Source organism: Bactrocera neohumeralis, chromosome 5 (genome assembly GCF_024586455.1).
Source record: "Bactrocera neohumeralis isolate Rockhampton chromosome 5, APGP_CSIRO_Bneo_wtdbg2-racon-allhic-juicebox.fasta_v2, whole genome shotgun sequence".
NCBI classification, from domain to species: Eukaryota; Metazoa; Arthropoda; class Insecta; order Diptera; family Tephritidae; genus Bactrocera; species Bactrocera neohumeralis.
The window spans coordinates 53,748,173-53,764,714 of record NC_065922.1 but is presented as its reverse complement, the minus strand read 5'-3'; the positions used below and the strand labels follow the sequence as shown (position 1 = coordinate 53,764,714).

Sequence of the window (16,542 nt, the reverse complement as noted above, 5' to 3'; positions counted from 1 at the left end):
AGTATCAATAGATAAAATGTACCAGCTGCTTCTATGGAAAAAGTTAAAGAGGTATCTGAATAGTTGAACATTTGTTTCGTAAGTTACTAGTTATAAAGTAATTCATAACTGGTTGATTTGACTGCAGGGATGTTATTGATGTAGATCCTTACTTACATATTTTGCAAATGTGTTCTTGGAAATGAAAATGCACAACTTCATACATATGTATATATGTGTGTACGTATTCATGCACATCAAAAATGCAGTTCCGCAACTTGTGCATTTACATATTCTCTTGGGTGCGCTCTGGGTGTGTGCTCGCGCGGCGAAGGTGAGAGTGTGTGTTCTGTATGGGCGTGCAACAGGTGAACGTTTTTGGTAGGGTGAATCAAATTAAATCTAAATTTAGAGGAATTTAAAGAACACCTACACATGTAGAAAGGAATATGTATGTATGTGTGTGGTGGCTTATGTGTATTTACTTATTGTATTTATAAAGGGATTTCAGTATGTACATACATATGTTTGCAAACACAAAATGTGCTTAACGAGCAGTGTAATAACGCATTAATTGAAAAGTACCGCGCGTAGCGGATTAAACATGTCCGTATATATACTATATATATATATATAGTAGACGTACACTAACCGTCAATAGGTTAGACGCAGAGGTACTTACATTAGTATTCAGTTAATAACCTTCATTTGAAATTCAATTACATAAAAGTTGATATGAAAAACTTTGGCTATTCAATTTTATTTGAGCATACTAATCAAAAAAGGTTAAAAAAATTTGCATTTGTTGGATTCTTATGCGCTTAACCATATCCATGTCACCGCAGAGCTCATACAGTTCATGGTTCCATCTTCTTCGATATTCATAGGACACGCGGACGGGTCCAAAGACCTTACGTAAAACTGTTTTCTTGAATGTTCCAAGCGCTTGCTCAACTCGGTTTTAATCGTCCATGTTTCTGTACCGTATAATAGGGCGGCTGAGATGAGAGACTGTAATTTTTGTTAGCCTACCGATTCCAAAGTAGTACATGTTGACAAAAGTGATTCTGCTTTTGATCTTCAGGTTTTCTTTATTAATAGATTTATAGTATTTATGCTGGTCCCAAGACCTAGAAATTCCTTCACTTTTTTACGGCATCAGCACTTGCATCAATTTGAGCTTGTAAGGACGTTGGCTAGATTTTTTGCAAAATTCGCCACAATGACGTCACAGAGATGCCAAAAGCTTGAGGACAACGTGTGAGAGACTGATTTACGTCTTGATTGATGCGGTAGCGGCAACAATATTCTCGACACTACAGGCAATTCTTTGTCTCATTGGCACAGAAACATTTCGTAATGTGCCTGTGGATTCAAATTTTTCCAATAGATGCTCAATTATTAATCTGTCGATTATGAGAACCATTAAAGATGAGGCCACTGACTCCGAATTTCGGTAGTAAATTTTAATTTAATGTTGTTGACAACATACAAGCAAACGACCGGCCTATCATCTACTACGCAGCGCCGATATGATCGTCCGGATGTAGTGAACACAGACAATACTCTACTCCGTACTCTTTAGAACCGGATGCCGATATCTGGCCAAAACCGAAAATGAGAAAATAACCGCTTAGTACTACCGGTTGATGTGGGGTTCCAGAAGTTTTGAACCGGAAAAGAAAATTTGTTTCGGGAGGAACCGGAAATAATAAAATAACGGTTATAACTTTTGGTTTATGTTATGTTCCGGAAGTTGTGAACCGGAAACGGAGGTTTATTCTGGACGGAACCGGAAATGACCTAAATTTTACCGATTGCAAAAACGGAAGTATTATACGTCGGTACCGGATATAAGTTTTGATAAGTGCTAAGAATAAAACATCTTTTTATTTAAATAACATTTCCGTTTCCGATATATTACTTCCGGTAGGATTCCTAAAGCGGAAATTCAAAACCGTAATATTTTTATTTCCGGTCTGAGCTTATTCCGGTGTCCGGTCTAAGAATATGTCCACTTCCTCTATATAATTTTACCCCTTTACATATGCTACAGTTTTCCGGCACATTCGCCAGCTGCTGTAGAAAAATTGCATTCTATTTGCCAGCAAAATCCCGGATTTTTTTCTACCAGGCGACCAGGAGCACGGCAAGCAGCCGCCGAACAGAAAAATGCTTATAACTTCTAAACTAGAGCTCGCTTAAAAATTCTAAAAATGTGGAAATCTGCAGAATCGCATGGCCTACCATCCTATTTAAGAAAACTCGAATTCGGAACTACGCTAAATTTTGGAGAATTAAAAATGTATTTGAATTCGCTGGTTTTTACAAAATAATGCTTAAAAGTGCATTGAATTGACTATACCGAAACTCCACGTATTTGTCATTTATTTGTCTTCGAATATCAGCTATATTTTCGTAATCCAACCGGCTATTATCAGCAGTTTTTTTTTTCGAACAAAATTCGAACGTTGATGAGAAAAATATTTTTGCCAATCAAAACATGTCTGGCAATAAGTAGAACAGTTTATTGAAAATAAAAATTGCTGGGGTCTAACCATTGAACAACAGTGTATGTGTGCATGTGTGTATGAGTGTATGCGTGAATGTGATTATGCTGAAATTGCAGTGTGTATTTATTTATATACATCGAGGTGTACGTGAGCTTTGACTTATTTGCGGTTATACTTCATGCATTTATATACATACATACATATATGTTGTAATTTTGTAAGTGTATATAAACAAATATGTGTGCATTAGCTTGAGCTTAATTGGAATTATGCATTTTTTATTTCAATCTGCTGCACATTATTATTTATTAAAATTCTCTATTTCCGCTTACAGGATACACTGATAATCTTAAATGAAACTAAACAACAAGAACAACAATAACAATATGATGAAAAGCAACTGTAGCAGACGCTACTGCGCGCGTTCGCTGCTCTTATCTCCCAAATGCACCGTGCACCAATTATTTACGGAATAATTGAAATCACCCAACAAGCAATGGAAATTACAAACACACCGATAATCAAACCAAACCGAAAATTAACACTTTCATGAGATTATAAAAAGGACATAATTAATTATTATTAAATCAGGAATTGATAAATTAGTGGTTAAATATATATATGTATTTACAATATCTGTATATGTTTGTATATTTTCGAAGTGCACCCAGCAAATACGCTTACTTACATAACACACATACATGCATGCATACATATGCTGAGTGTATGTACTGTGTATGTGTATGCGTGTTTATTACAAAAAACGAATATGTAACGGTATGGATATTACGGAAAGTAATATAATAATCAATGTACGAAAGTAGTAAATACAATTAAAATAAATTAATTTAAAATATTTTTAAATATTTTTCTTTAAATTTTTTGTTGAACATACATATATTTCGCGTAGGCATGAAAAGAATTCCATGAATTTTGTTATATAATATTTATTTGATTTATATTATATGGTTTTTTATGTGATATTTTATTATTTACATATATGAGAACGATTACACTGCAGTACTGTATGACTGCTGCTCATATAAATTACGGTATTTACTGTGCCCGTTATTTTCCTAGTTGATTTGTTTTCACCCTATAAAGTTTAAATTTTTGCCCTTAAAACAAGGATTCAACTTTAAAAAAGCTCTTCATTTTCGATTTAAACCGTAACAAAATCATATTTCTCTTCTCATGTATTAAATAGCATCGAATTTGTGTATATTTTGCATTACCCAAGTGCACCTACAACTTTCAAAGAATGTTTTTCTGGTACAAAATTTTCTGCTCTACAAAAAGTTTTAATTAATTTTTTTCCATAAAAGCAGTCATTTAAAAGTTAAACGCAGTTTAAATTATTATATCCAATGTACTGAGCATTCATACGAATTCCGTGTTGCTCATACGACATGGTGAACTGTATGCATATATGTATGTAGTACATTTGACAAGTAATTTTAAATGCCTATAACTTTTAAAATGATATTTGTTGAAAAAAATTATTCGGACTTTTTTGTATAGCAGATAATTTTGCAATAGAATATAATTTGTTCAAAGTTGTAAACTCATCTCCTTTCAAGATAAAATATTTTTTGCAAAAGATAAAAAAATTGCTTATAAATTACATGGGAAAAGTAAAATTGTTTAAAAATAAAAATAAATTTTCTTATGTTGGATATTTTTGGGGCAAAAACTGAAACTTTAAGGGAAGTTTGCAAAAAAATTTACTTGGGAAATAGCGGACACCCTAATACTATACTTGTATATATATTGCATATGAGTGTAATAACCCGATACTGTCTAAATAATTTACAATTATTCAGCTAAATTATCTCGAATAACTGCAAGATCGTATGAGATTCGCGAGTTTCAGGAAATATTCCTAAAAAAATTTATTAAAGTGAACAGTTTCAATATTTTAACTTAATATTGCGGAAGAAGGCGATCCAATCGTTCCTGAGTTAGAAATGGTGTAACTAAACCAACCTTTTTGGTATATATACTTGTATGATTATGTAGTGATTAGAACACCAGCTCCGTTAAAAGCAAATACTTTGTGAGAAAACTTTGTAATATTCGGAATAGTTTCCGAAGTCGGTGTAAAAAACGAAAGTCAAAGTAGAGCCAACCGCTTCACTTGATTTTTTTCAATTAGAGAATACTTAAAGAAATGCTTCAACCGGACTGTATTTCGCAGTTAGAAACTGTCTTCGATTGATTAAGCATAGGAAAATATCGAATCGAACAACCGTTCCCACGAAGGTCGGGTCTAAGTAACCGGAAAGGTCCCAATTTTTATCCGGCCAAGGATTGTCAACTCAGCAACATTCCTCGAAATTGCTTTGAAATATTTTGTTCAGTACTTGTGGTGCTATTATGTGCAAACATGAACCATAATAATATTTATTTATTTATTTATTTAACAAATTAACGCCAATCGGCAATATACAACAGTTACTTTTATAAGTAAAAGAATAAAGAGAAAAAAAAAATATATAATAATATGGGCAATTGTATTACAGTGATCAAATTAATGGTATGGAAGGAGTTTGTTCTTTATATTATTGATGAATGAACTGAGGGAGCCTCCATAGAAATCGATGTTCTACTGAAGTGAATTTACATGGTTAGCAATCCTGTTGTGAGGTCCGTGGAAGACGTAGTTTTTCTGTGTCTTTGTTGTTTTAAGTTTCCGTGAATGTCTCAGCGAGAATGCCGTAGGAGCAAACTCAAAACTACCAAGAATCTCTGGGGCATCAATTAGGTTGTTAGCAACCTTAAAGTAAAAGACTAGGTCAGCGACTTGACGACGTGTAGCTAGGCTGTTGATTTTATAGCGTGAACGAATATCGTCAGTGGAGAGGACCTGCGACCTTAAGGTTGTATGAAAGGATAGAGACTTACAGAATTTATTTTGGACCTTCTCCAATCTGTTGATTGAGACATCAGTGTGAGGAGACCAGACTACAGTGGCGTACTCAAGTATGGGTAGAACCACTAGGCGATATAAACATATCAATGTGTAGGGATTGCGAAACTCTTTGCCTGTTCTCGTGATTAATCCAAGAACCTTGAAAGCTTGGAGTGTGATCAATCTATATGCTTCGAGTAAGTGAGTTTGTTGTCTATGATGATGCCCAGGTCTTTGATGTCGGGAACTTCTTGCAGGTTGTGACCGTTTAGATTATAACTGGTGGCAATATTGCTGTGAGAGCGCGAGTACGAGACTACCGCGCATTTATTTGCGTTAAGGTCAAGTTTGTTTTTAGTACACCAGTCCGAGAGTTTGTCAATGTCATCTTGAAGCAGCTGGACATCAATCTCATTTTTGATGGTTCTGTAGATCTTTAGGTCATCCGCGTAGAGCAGGTATTCTGACAGGAGATTTTTGCCAATATCATTGACAAAGATGTTGAAAAGCAGAGGTCCTAAGTGGGATCCCTGTGGCACTCCAGATGTAACTTTATATTCCTCAGACAAGTATCCATCAACTCTAACTTGCAGGGATCTGTTTACCAGGTAGGAATATAACCAATCCAAGGCACAGCCGTCGACTCCGTAGACTTGAAGCTTAGAAACAAGAATTCTGTGATTTACACGATCAAAGTCTTTGCTAAAGTCAGTATATATGGAGTGAACTTTGAGACCATTATTCAAAGTGTTGAGTAGGAAATTAGTGTATGAAAAAAGATTGGACGTGGTTGATCTGCCACCTGTGAATCCGTGCTGTCTTGTCGTGATGATATCTTTAAAGGCAGCAGTAAGTTGAGTGAGGACCAGCTTTTCAAATAGTTTTGCCAACGCTGATTGAATGCATATAGGTCTGTAGTTGGAAACATCAGTTCTCTGGCCACTTTTGAAGATTGGACTGACATACGACAGCTTCCATGCGCTAGGGAAGGTGCCAAGCTGCAAATAGGCTCATAGAGCACAGTAGCGCAGTTTCTAAGGAAAACATTAGGTATACCGTCAGGTCCAGCGCCTTTGTTAGGGTTCAGTTTGAGTAATTGATTGAGAACATCTTCGCATTTGATTTCCAAATGATCGATGTTGGTTTTTGGGCCATTGATCACTGTATTTTTGTCAATTCGATCTTTATTGTTATCGTCAGTGAATGTTGTTTTAAAGTATGAGGCAAACAGGTTACTGATTGATTCACCAGTGGTGGCAGATTGATCAAGCCATGACATTTCGGATGGAATGTTCACACTATTGTACTTCTTATCCTTGATGAACTTCCAGAACGCACTTGTGTCAGACTGAACCATGTTCTCTATTTTGTCAACATATTTTCTGTAGCATTCAATACTTAAAGTTTTGCAATCACGCCTTAACATGCTGAAGCGAGCGTAATCTCGTTGATTATTAGAGTTCTTGTATTGTGAGTGAGCCGCATTTTTGAGCTTAATTCTGTTGATAAGCTCAAAAGAGAACCAATTAGGGTAATTACTGACATAATTCTTATGTACAGGCACATATAGGGTAATGCCTTCCTCTAGCTTGTTATAAAACCAAGCAATTTCATTGTCGATAGTGTCTGTTTCATACATTCCTACCCAGTTAACCTGGTGATAAAAAACGTTGAGATTATGATAATCGGCTTTCTTAAAGGTGTATGTAGGTGAACTCGGTGATGTAAGATTAGGTCGAAAATTAAGACTGATAGAGAGATATAATATTTACAATATTAAAACTGATTGAAATGTGCAAAGCAAAACTTGGAAGCATTGAAGATATCGGGTATAGCTAGATAACCACATATTCTCTTGTACGAATTAAACGCAATAACTTTGTTGTTGTTTTTACGTATACATTTTTGACAAAAGATCAGAAGTGGGCAGAGAAATCGCGAAACGAAGACAGCTAGTATTGAAGTTGATGCTGCTTCCGAAAAAAAACAAATTTTCTGAGAACTTCCAAATTTCGTTTGATAACAGATATCCGTATCGTTTCATCTTTCAACTGTAACCAATGGTCTGCTTTGTTTTTCTATCAATAGGACTAACAGAGCCTCTCGATAGCATTATCAAAAAATAATTTAGCCAAGAGAACACATATATCTAGTATAGGATCTTATTACAGATTTAAGGAAGATCTTAATACAGTTTTAAGGAAGATCTCTAGTGTTCAAATGATCTGTTATACATGATCCCAAAGTTGAAGATACAGTTGTCAATCGATTTCTTGTCTCAAGAAATTTTATCTCTAAGGCTCCAGTAGCAATAGCATCGCTTAAAGCATAAAGTTGGTCGTCAAAACACTCGGTTTTCAAATATACTATACTTTTTTGAAATATTTAATTCCAAACACTGCATTGAATACTGAGTTTGGTGTAATTACATAGTACACACCTCTGAGCTTACTGTAGATGCTAGTTAAACTGATATCGGTAGAATGTAGAGCATGTGGAGTTTTGTGAAACTTTAGAACGTCATCTTTGAGACAAGATATCTTTCACGGCTCTCAAAGTTCCAATCGAAAAGAAGCTATGGTATAGAAAAATTTGTTATTTGAATCCTAATTAGGCAGGTCACGCTGAGAAGTACAAAGTCCTTAAAGAAGGCTTTAATGCGGTCTCTTGGGATGGGTCATACTGTTGACCTCCGCTTTCAATCATCAACCTTCTAATTATTATCCAAATATTTCCTTTTTCAAGATAAGAGTGCTCTACTTTATAGTTGACGGTATTGTGGTATTTCAACGAAGTATTTTCAATGAAGTTTGCGGCCTGAAAACTCGTAAAATTGTAATGATAACCTTTTGATAGACACTCCTACACAAAAGTATGTGTATGATGATACATAATTACATCATTGCTCAAGAGACAGTTCAATAAATTATAATATCTTTTAACAATTTGCGAAGATATTGCTTTGAAAGCGATAACATAATGGGCTGTAAAAAGACTCGAGCTCACATCAGTGTTGTAACACATCTTCTATTTCAAGTGAGATTAGTACTGCAAAAAAAAACAAAACCAAAATTTTACGAAAATAGGAAATTGCATTTTTTGGTAATTATTTGATTAAAGAAAATAATTAAAAATTATTAATTAATTTTTTATTTAATTTAATATTCTATACCAATTTTTATCACAAACAATTTTTAAGAATTTGTATTAAATACTCATGAAATGCTAAGTACATACATACGTACTATATATTATAGAAAAAATATGTAAAATAAGCTACATAACCGTGTTATTAACCTTGAAACATAAAAAGGTATAGATTTTAGTGCAAACGTAGCGTAAATATTCCTAGACCCTCAGGTGTTGTTTGTTTAACATTTTTCATATATTTATGTATGTATGTCATTAAACTATGTATTTCATATGATGGACAATTTTGTCAGTGAAAAACAAACAAATTTGAAGTTATCTACTTTTAAAACTAGCGAATTAACGGTGTTTTAGTTGTAAAATAAAAATAATATGTACAATAAAATATAATTGTAAATTAGCAAAACTTTGATTGCATTGAGATGTACCACGTACCTTACCTTAAAAGAGAACATAAATAATTATAAAATGTAAAACAAATGAAATTTACGTAGTAAATAAAATAAAAAAATAATTAACAAAAAAAATGTTGTATTAGAAATAGTTATATATATGTTATTTTTTTAAATTAATTGTGTTAAAGACTTCTTAAAAGTTTTGGAAACTAAATATTTTAAAGAAATATTTATTTCTTATTTGTTAGTTTGTTTAAGAAGTCGACATGATCTTCATACTTTTTTTTAATTTTTGTTTTTTATATAATATATTTTTGAGAATTTTTATTTTTTTTTTGTTTTTTATAGTTTATAACACGATATTTATTAATAATTAGTTGCGTTGTCATACTCAATAATTAATAATTATTTGGCGTTTCTGATTGCCGCCAAACCAGGAGATCCAGTAAACAATCTTTGGAATGCGACTAGACAATAAGCCGTCCTCTATCTAATGCAGAGAAAGCCGAATTGCTTGCCACACAACTCCAAAACAGGTTTACACCTAATGTGCTTACGGATAGATCTAGTAATGCGGCAGTCAGCAATTTTTTGAATGTTGCTTGTCAAATGGAATTTCCGATTACTGACATACTAGTAGATGCTTTAGAAGTGCAGGAGGAGATCAAAGCATTGACAAATAAAAAGTCACCAGGTTATGACAGAATTAATGTGTTTGCACTTAAAGCGTTATGCTCAGATTTTGTCATTACCCATCGCAATGGAAATGTGCTGAGCTTCTTAAACCCGGAAAACTTGAACAGCTGGTTAATTCTTATCGTCCAATTAGTCTGAAGACAAGCATCTTATTCCGAATTATCAGCTTGGCTTCAGAAAATTCCATGGCGCAATTGAACAATGTAATAGGGTAGAACACTTTATAACTGAGGCTATAGAAAATAATAAATACCGCTCTGTTGTGTTCCTTGTAGTCTGCCAAGCATTTGGCAAAGTCTGGTATTCAGGTCTATTATTCAAATTAAAAGAAAAACTACCAATGCCTATTAATTTGCTAATAAAGTCCTACTTGCACAAACGAACGTTCTACTTTAGATGCCGTGATGCTGAGTCGGATATGAGACCTGTTTGTGCTGGCCTGCTTCAAGACAGTGTACTCCCCCTGTGTTCTACATTCTTTATACAGCAGACCAAATAAAACATTGGTACTGAAAAGTCCGGACAAGTAGTATATACCAAGTGGCTTCACATGGTCAGTTGTTACTAACAAACACATGCTGAAAATATTTGGGGATTACACTCTTGGCTATACTGGCTCTTTAGGCCAAGATCCCGCCTCAGTCTGAAGAATAAGTAGCTAATTTATAAAGTAATACTTAGGCCGATCTGGACGTATGGCATTCAAATCTGAGGTAGTGCGCAAGTTGTTTGTTGTAAAGAAAACAATTGAAGAATTTAACAGGCTTGTTGTCTTCGCGATGCTCTTGATTCAGCTTGGTAGCTGGTGATAGCTATTTTCTTTATCAAACACAACTAAAACCAATTTTTTTTATATTTATTTGAGATTACGCTTAATTTTTATATTATTTTAATATTTAATTTTTTTAGATTTTGTTTTAGCTATAATTATTATCAGTGCTTATAACTTGAACTAATCTATAAGGATACTTCTTCAACGCACAGAAAAAATGAAGACATGTTTAATAAATATTTAAAAATATTTATATAAGAAAAAATATTCAGCAGAGTTGCTCTAACGACTAAGCAAACATACTACTTACGTAAAAAACATAAACGTAACTAGAAAAAATCACATAAGATGGCCGAATGTTATGCAAGAAGTAATAAGAAAAGATATGTATAAGCCCATTCATGAACACTGGAGCCCCTAGCTGAATGATAAAGCATAGGTTAGCATGTCGAGCCATTCTCTTAAGACACAATAAGATTAATAATAGCGATAGATTTAGTTTCATATGTGTATTGCTCTATATGTATGTATGTAGCAGGTAACATAAATTATGAAGAGAAAATTTCTTAGTTTTAAAGTCGCTGGACGACAAAATCTTATAAAATACTGTTTAGCGTTAAATTTCGCGTTTATTTAACGAATAAAAATACAAACACACAGGAAAAAAATATTTAAAAAATATAAATTATTTTTAAGTGGACGTAAGAACAATCAGTGTTGCAAATTTTACCAACTCTCCATTAGAAAGTTAAACATTTATATAAAATAATGTTCAAATACACATAATTAAAAGAAACGTTTATGCATTTATAAATTTTTAACTTTCTCCACTTTACAAAGAAATCATAAATATTTTGTGTACATGTGTGTTGTTTTGAATAACATTTAGCGGTAAAAAACACATTTAGCAAGTAAATAAAATATGACAAAGCAATTCATGAACAAAACAAAAACAAAAATTAACATAATAACAAAATAAAAATAAACTAAAAATAAAAATAAATAAAACGATTGCAATATTTACGTAAAAACAAAAATGATAAAAAACAACAACTCTACAACTGTAAAAGGTATTAATATTTAGTATAAATTACGTTAAATATAAAAATATATGTTTATGTGTATAAAATAAAAAATATGCGAATAATTATAAGCAAAAGTACGAGACATACTTTACATACATACAAACCTACGAACGTCAACGTGAGAGTCATAACGGGCATGCTGTCATAGGCAGGCGAACGTCGAAAAACAACAACATCAACAAATACACGAGCAAAATACAGTTGATATATTTTTTAGTATTATAATTATTCAGAGATATTGTACTAATAAAACAAAAACAAAACAAAAGAAAAACTGAAATTGTAAACTCGACAAAAAAAATTGTGGAGTTTCTTTTATTATTAATAATAATTATTAAAACTTTAAATGTGAATTAAATAAACGTAAATGTTGAAACAAATTTAACAACAGTAACTCTATAAATAGCCATAAATATTGATAACCATGGACACTAATGGACTTCTAAGCTGTTAGATCGTTTAGAGCGTATGGAATATTAATGGTGTATAAACAAATAAATATTGCAGCGGGAGGATTAACAATTTCACTATGAAAAAATGTGTTTTATTCATCGAAAAAAATTAATTGAAACAATAAACCAGTGAGTAACATTATTTTGTGGAGATACACTTCTCAACTAGCACTTAATTGCGAAGGAAAGAAAATAATATAGAAATTTACGTGAAACTTATTTAAAAACTGTTTTTAATACAATGAGATTTTACAGCAAAGGAAACTTATGCCTTTTATTTGTAAAATTACTTACATTAGCAATACTTGCCGTATATATTGCATTTTACTCTCTTGTGATACGATCGGATGATGAGAAAAAATATGGGCTGGGATTTAGAATAGCATCCCCGGATTTCGGGAATAAAATGGGTATCACTGGAAAGGTGGCATTCTCCAGATCACGAAAATATATATATATATATAGCTGCCGCTGACTTATAGTTTTAAAGATATTTGCATTTAAAGTTGAAAAATTGACTACTTTTACATTGATAATTTGTATATTGTGAAAAACTTTTTCACTTATATTATGAACTTTTCACTTAGTAACACTTTACTATAACGTTTCTGTATATTAATTTTTTAATATTTGTTGTAAATGAAGCTTTATTTTAATTATTTTATTTTAGTTAAATTCTCTGCATTTGCACAATAAGAAAAGGGTTGCCATGCTTATTTTTTTTCGCGCCGCGCTTCATGATCTGAGGAACGTCACCTTTCCAGTGATACCCATTTTATCCCCAAAATCCGGGGATGCTATTCTAAATTTTACCCAAAATAAGTATGTAACAACCAGGCCTAAAACAAAAAATTTAGCATAGGTGTGCCTTTGTTTACATTGCATCAGCTGATAGTTTTCTACTCACCCTTTACGTTAGTTAACAGCTACTCTAAAAACTCTTGTTTGCCATTTTGAATATACTGACAAGTTATTTATAGAGAACATCATAGATATTAATCGATTGCAATTTTTTTTATATTTTGTAGGCAACTCGAACACGGAAAAGTTAAAAATAGATCAATTCCATTTGTTTGCCATTTTGAATATATAATCATAGATATTAATCGATTGTAGTTTTTATATTTTGTAAGCAACTCGAACTAGATAATTTAAATCATACTTCATACTACGTTCGGACCGACATTGAAAACATTTTGAAAACACATTTGGATGTTGTGGAATCTAAGTCGTTCGGACCAACAATTTGTGTTTTCACTGACAACTCACAAATCTATTTGTTTGTTTACATTTGAGCAACGAGAATGGTAAGTTTTGAAATCCTTAATATTTGCTTATAATTATTACTAAAGATCGTATTTTTTTAGAATTCTGAGAAAAAGATATTAATTGCGAAAGCATTGGCTTTGAGAAGCCAAATAAATACCCTGCTCAACGACAATTCTTCAAGAGAAATATTAGAAAGTCTTAGTACTCAGCACCATGCCTTAGCAAAAAAGATAGCCGAGTTAAAGAAACAATATTTAATCGTATTAGATTTAATAAAGGACCTTGGGATGCCGATTAATTCATGTTGGATAAAACTGTGTATATGTTCCTACTGACGAAAAAGTTTTCAATTATGTATTATTAATTCCAGCAACGTAAGAATCAGTTTTGGGAACACGATTGTCAACGAAATGGATCTGCTTTTTTTAAAGAAAACTTTCGTATGGACAAAAGTTCCTTTGATAAATTATCCTCCGCCCGCTACAAAAAATGGATACGAATTACCGAAAAGCTATTCCTGTAAAGAAAAGAGGGCTATTACATTATTTGCTTTAGGGTCATCTGCAGAGTATCGGAGTATCGCCAACATGTTCGGTGTGCAGTGGCGTAGCTACAACTTCGGGCGCCCGGGGCCAAGGATGTTCTGCCGCCCCCCTTTATCTACCTACCTACAAGTTTCATGAGGTTCGAACAAAAGTGAATTTTTACAAAATATCTTCGATACTAAGTACTTATATAAAATTTAGGAACTGGAAGCCACGCAAATTCTGATGTTGCAAAATTCTCACAATACGGTTTTTGAGGAAATTGATAGTAAATTTACAAGACATCTTATTAAAAGCCATAGAAAAACCCATTTTCGCCCTATATCTTGTACACTTTTGACACAAAAAAGCTGTTATTAATATATATTAAAAAACAGCGAAGATCGTTTTGCCGCCCCCAAGGCATTGCGCCCGGGGCGACTCAATATACATGTAAGTACATAACTAATGTTTGCAATGTATTTTCAGATACCGTTTTACTTATATAAACATAGGAAGTCCCGGGCGATGTAATGACTCTCAAATTTATGAGACGTCATCACTTAAGAAAGAAATAGATAATTGTCTTTACTAAGCGAAATGTCTCGAGACATTTCAGGAATAAATGTGAGAGTATTTATTATTGGGGATTCGGATTTTCGTTTTAGCAAACAAATGATGAAGCCGTATCCATTCGGCGTAAATCAAAATCATCGTGAGAAGGAATTCAACTACACTCTTTCGAAAACACGTAGAGTGGTCGAAAATGCTTTTGGACACCTCAAGGCCCGCTTTCGACGCATCGGAGAAGGAATTGACAACTCTGTACGGAATGCCAACTCAATTATAAAAGCATGTTGCGTCCTTCACAATTTTTTAAGTGATAACAACGACACGCTAAACGCTAGATGGTTACGCGCTTTGGAAGAGTTGGAGACTAGACGCCAAAATCCGTGTGATGTTTTATATGCATCTGATGACCCAATTAATGGAGAAACGATTCGGACAGCACTTTGTGCATAATTTGGTAAGTACATGTGTATATTGTATCACAATGTCTACATTTTACACAATTACATATGCATTAAATCAATGATAAAGTTGTACACACAAAACTAAATTTAATTTTATTTTCCATATAAAAATAATTTTAATTATAACTCAATAGGCTGAACTAATTCATGTCAACGTTAAACATCTTTCAAAAAGAAAATATATTAATTTATTTTTTTATTTATTTAGAAATTCAAGCAATCGTTTATTTGTTTCTTTAGAGTCTTTCAGATATTCTTCCATCAGTTGGGTTTTTTTATTGTCGTTTTCAAGAAATTGTTCTGTTATGTCCATAATGTTTTTGCAGGTTTCATTGAATTGCTGATTTGCTTTCTCGAGCTGTTTTTCAATTCTTTCACATTTTTTTAATATCAGGCTCTGAAAATGATTCCTCTTTTTATTTCCATAATCACTCGGCTCGGGAGACGATATTGTTAATGAAGAACTATCGGTTGGCGACATCGGCATCGCTGAGGGCGAAGGTAGGGAAACCGGTGATGACAATGGAGATGCAGCAACAAATGTAGAAGGCGCAGCCGTTTCCACCGAAATTTGAAGTGGTTCGGAGCCAGTAAAACCTTTTTAAAAATGTATAGATGTATGTAAATATAAATATTATACTGAATTACAAACCAAATGGTTCTTACATTGAAAGCTTTCCTCCACTAAGCTCTCGGTGTTGTAGCTGACGTACGGCAACAGTACAGCTCTCATTTTTTCATACAGTGGCCACTGCGATGGAGAACCGCCAGTTGACCCAACTGCTGTCTTCTCTTTCCTGTAAAACATTATATTTATGTAATAACTCTATTATTATTAATTTTATTTAATTACTTATATCTCAGTGAAAGATTGTGCATTTTTGATTTGATTTCACTCGCCGTGAAATGCACACCTTGTTGCTGCAACTCCATTGCCATTTCCTCCTCTATGTGGTTATTTTTCCTTGGCCCGCGAAGAGCACTAATTTTATTTTGCCACAATTCAATCAGTAGGGCTTCTGCCCTATCACTCCACAAATTTCTTTTTTTGTATTTTTGTTTTTCCATTTTTTAATATTAATATCATTACCAACTGACAACTGTATTTGTATATGGAATGTAAACAAATAATCAAGTGACAATTTAGGGCCGGCAAAATATGTCTTCCAAAAACATCGATTAAACTAGAGCAGGCACCGATTATTATGAGTGGAATGTAAGTTTTCAAGTAGTTTTCAGCGAAAACTGTTTTCGTTTGACAGATTTTACATGGACGAAAACACAAGTTTTCGTACGAAAACCAGTTTTTCCCACGAAAACATGTTTTCGTTGTCGGTCCGAACATAGTGGCGGAAATTTATTTTTATAATAGAGATAAAAATCAGTTACTTGAGCTATTGCAGCTTTCCCTTACTATCGATGATTTCGCTATCGATTCTAACCCAAACTGAGGCTGGTGACAATATTACTACACAGGGATTTGAAAATTACTTGTCACAACAAGGTCTATTAAACATTAAACAAATAAAATATGATTAATATTTAAGAATATATTTCTGCATAATCTTTCATTTCAATGGAGGTATGTACTATCAAAAATTCACTGTAACATTCTCTTAGATAAAAAAATGGTATCAAACAGAGTTCAACGTAAAAAATCGATTGATTTAATTTTTACCTAAAAAACTGAAATGGTGTCTTCAGCTCAATATGTATAGTTAATTAAATATACATATATGTGTATATTAAAACCTTGAATACT

The 16,542-nt window shown here is 33.0% G+C and overlaps 2 protein-coding genes and 1 long non-coding RNA gene across 8 annotated transcripts in view; 2 read left to right on the top strand and 1 right to left on the bottom strand.

Annotated features, from left to right (window-relative positions):
- LOC126758415 (uncharacterized) overlaps positions 1 to 5,333 on the top strand; it is a 140,841-nt gene extending 135,508 nt beyond the window's left edge. For all 5 annotated transcript variants that reach the window (XM_050472676.1, XM_050472677.1, XM_050472674.1 and 2 more), the window contains one exon: positions 2,827 to 5,333. The gene's annotated coding sequence lies outside the window, so the exon portion shown is untranslated. The remainder of the gene's footprint in view (positions 1 to 2,826) is intronic.
- A 7,615-nt stretch (positions 5,334 to 12,948) lies between these two features.
- Positions 12,949 to 14,911, top strand: LOC126758425 (uncharacterized). Of its 2 annotated transcripts, XR_007666850.1 has the most exons (4): positions 12,949 to 13,260; positions 13,321 to 13,540; positions 13,593 to 13,906; positions 13,969 to 14,911. It is a non-coding gene; the product is annotated as an uncharacterized LOC126758425 (long non-coding RNA). The 2 variants fall into 2 exon arrangements; XR_007666849.1 differs by having other exon boundaries at positions 13,321 to 13,906.
- A 51-nt stretch (positions 14,912 to 14,962) lies between these two features.
- LOC126758413 (inactive protein tyrosine kinase pTKL-like) lies at positions 14,963 to 15,930 on the bottom strand. Its single transcript, XM_050472671.1, has 3 exons — positions 15,634 to 15,930; positions 15,447 to 15,577; positions 14,963 to 15,377 (listed from the first exon to the last, which is right to left on the bottom strand). The coding sequence occupies exons 1-3, from the start codon at positions 15,846 to 15,848 to the stop codon at positions 14,977 to 14,979; spliced, it is 747 nt and encodes a 248-aa protein (XP_050328628.1). The 5' UTR covers positions 15,849 to 15,930; the 3' UTR covers positions 14,963 to 14,976.
- Positions 15,931 to 16,542: the final 612 nt, after the last annotated feature.

What these genes read in the sequence shown, in the direction of transcription:
- LOC126758413 (XM_050472671.1), bottom strand. Translation starts at nt 15,848, where the DNA reads ATGGAAAAACAAAAATACAAAAAAAGAAATTTGTGGAGTGATAGGGCA. An exon ending in AATCTTTCACTGAGATATAA is followed by an intron (nt 15,578 to 15,633) that starts GTAATTAAATAA and finishes AATGTTTTACAG; the next exon opens with GAAAGAGAAGACAGCAGTTG. An exon ending in AGTGGAGGAAAGCTTTCAAT is followed by an intron (nt 15,378 to 15,446) that starts GTAAGAACCATT and finishes ATTTTTAAAAAG; the next exon opens with GTTTTACTGGCTCCGAACCA.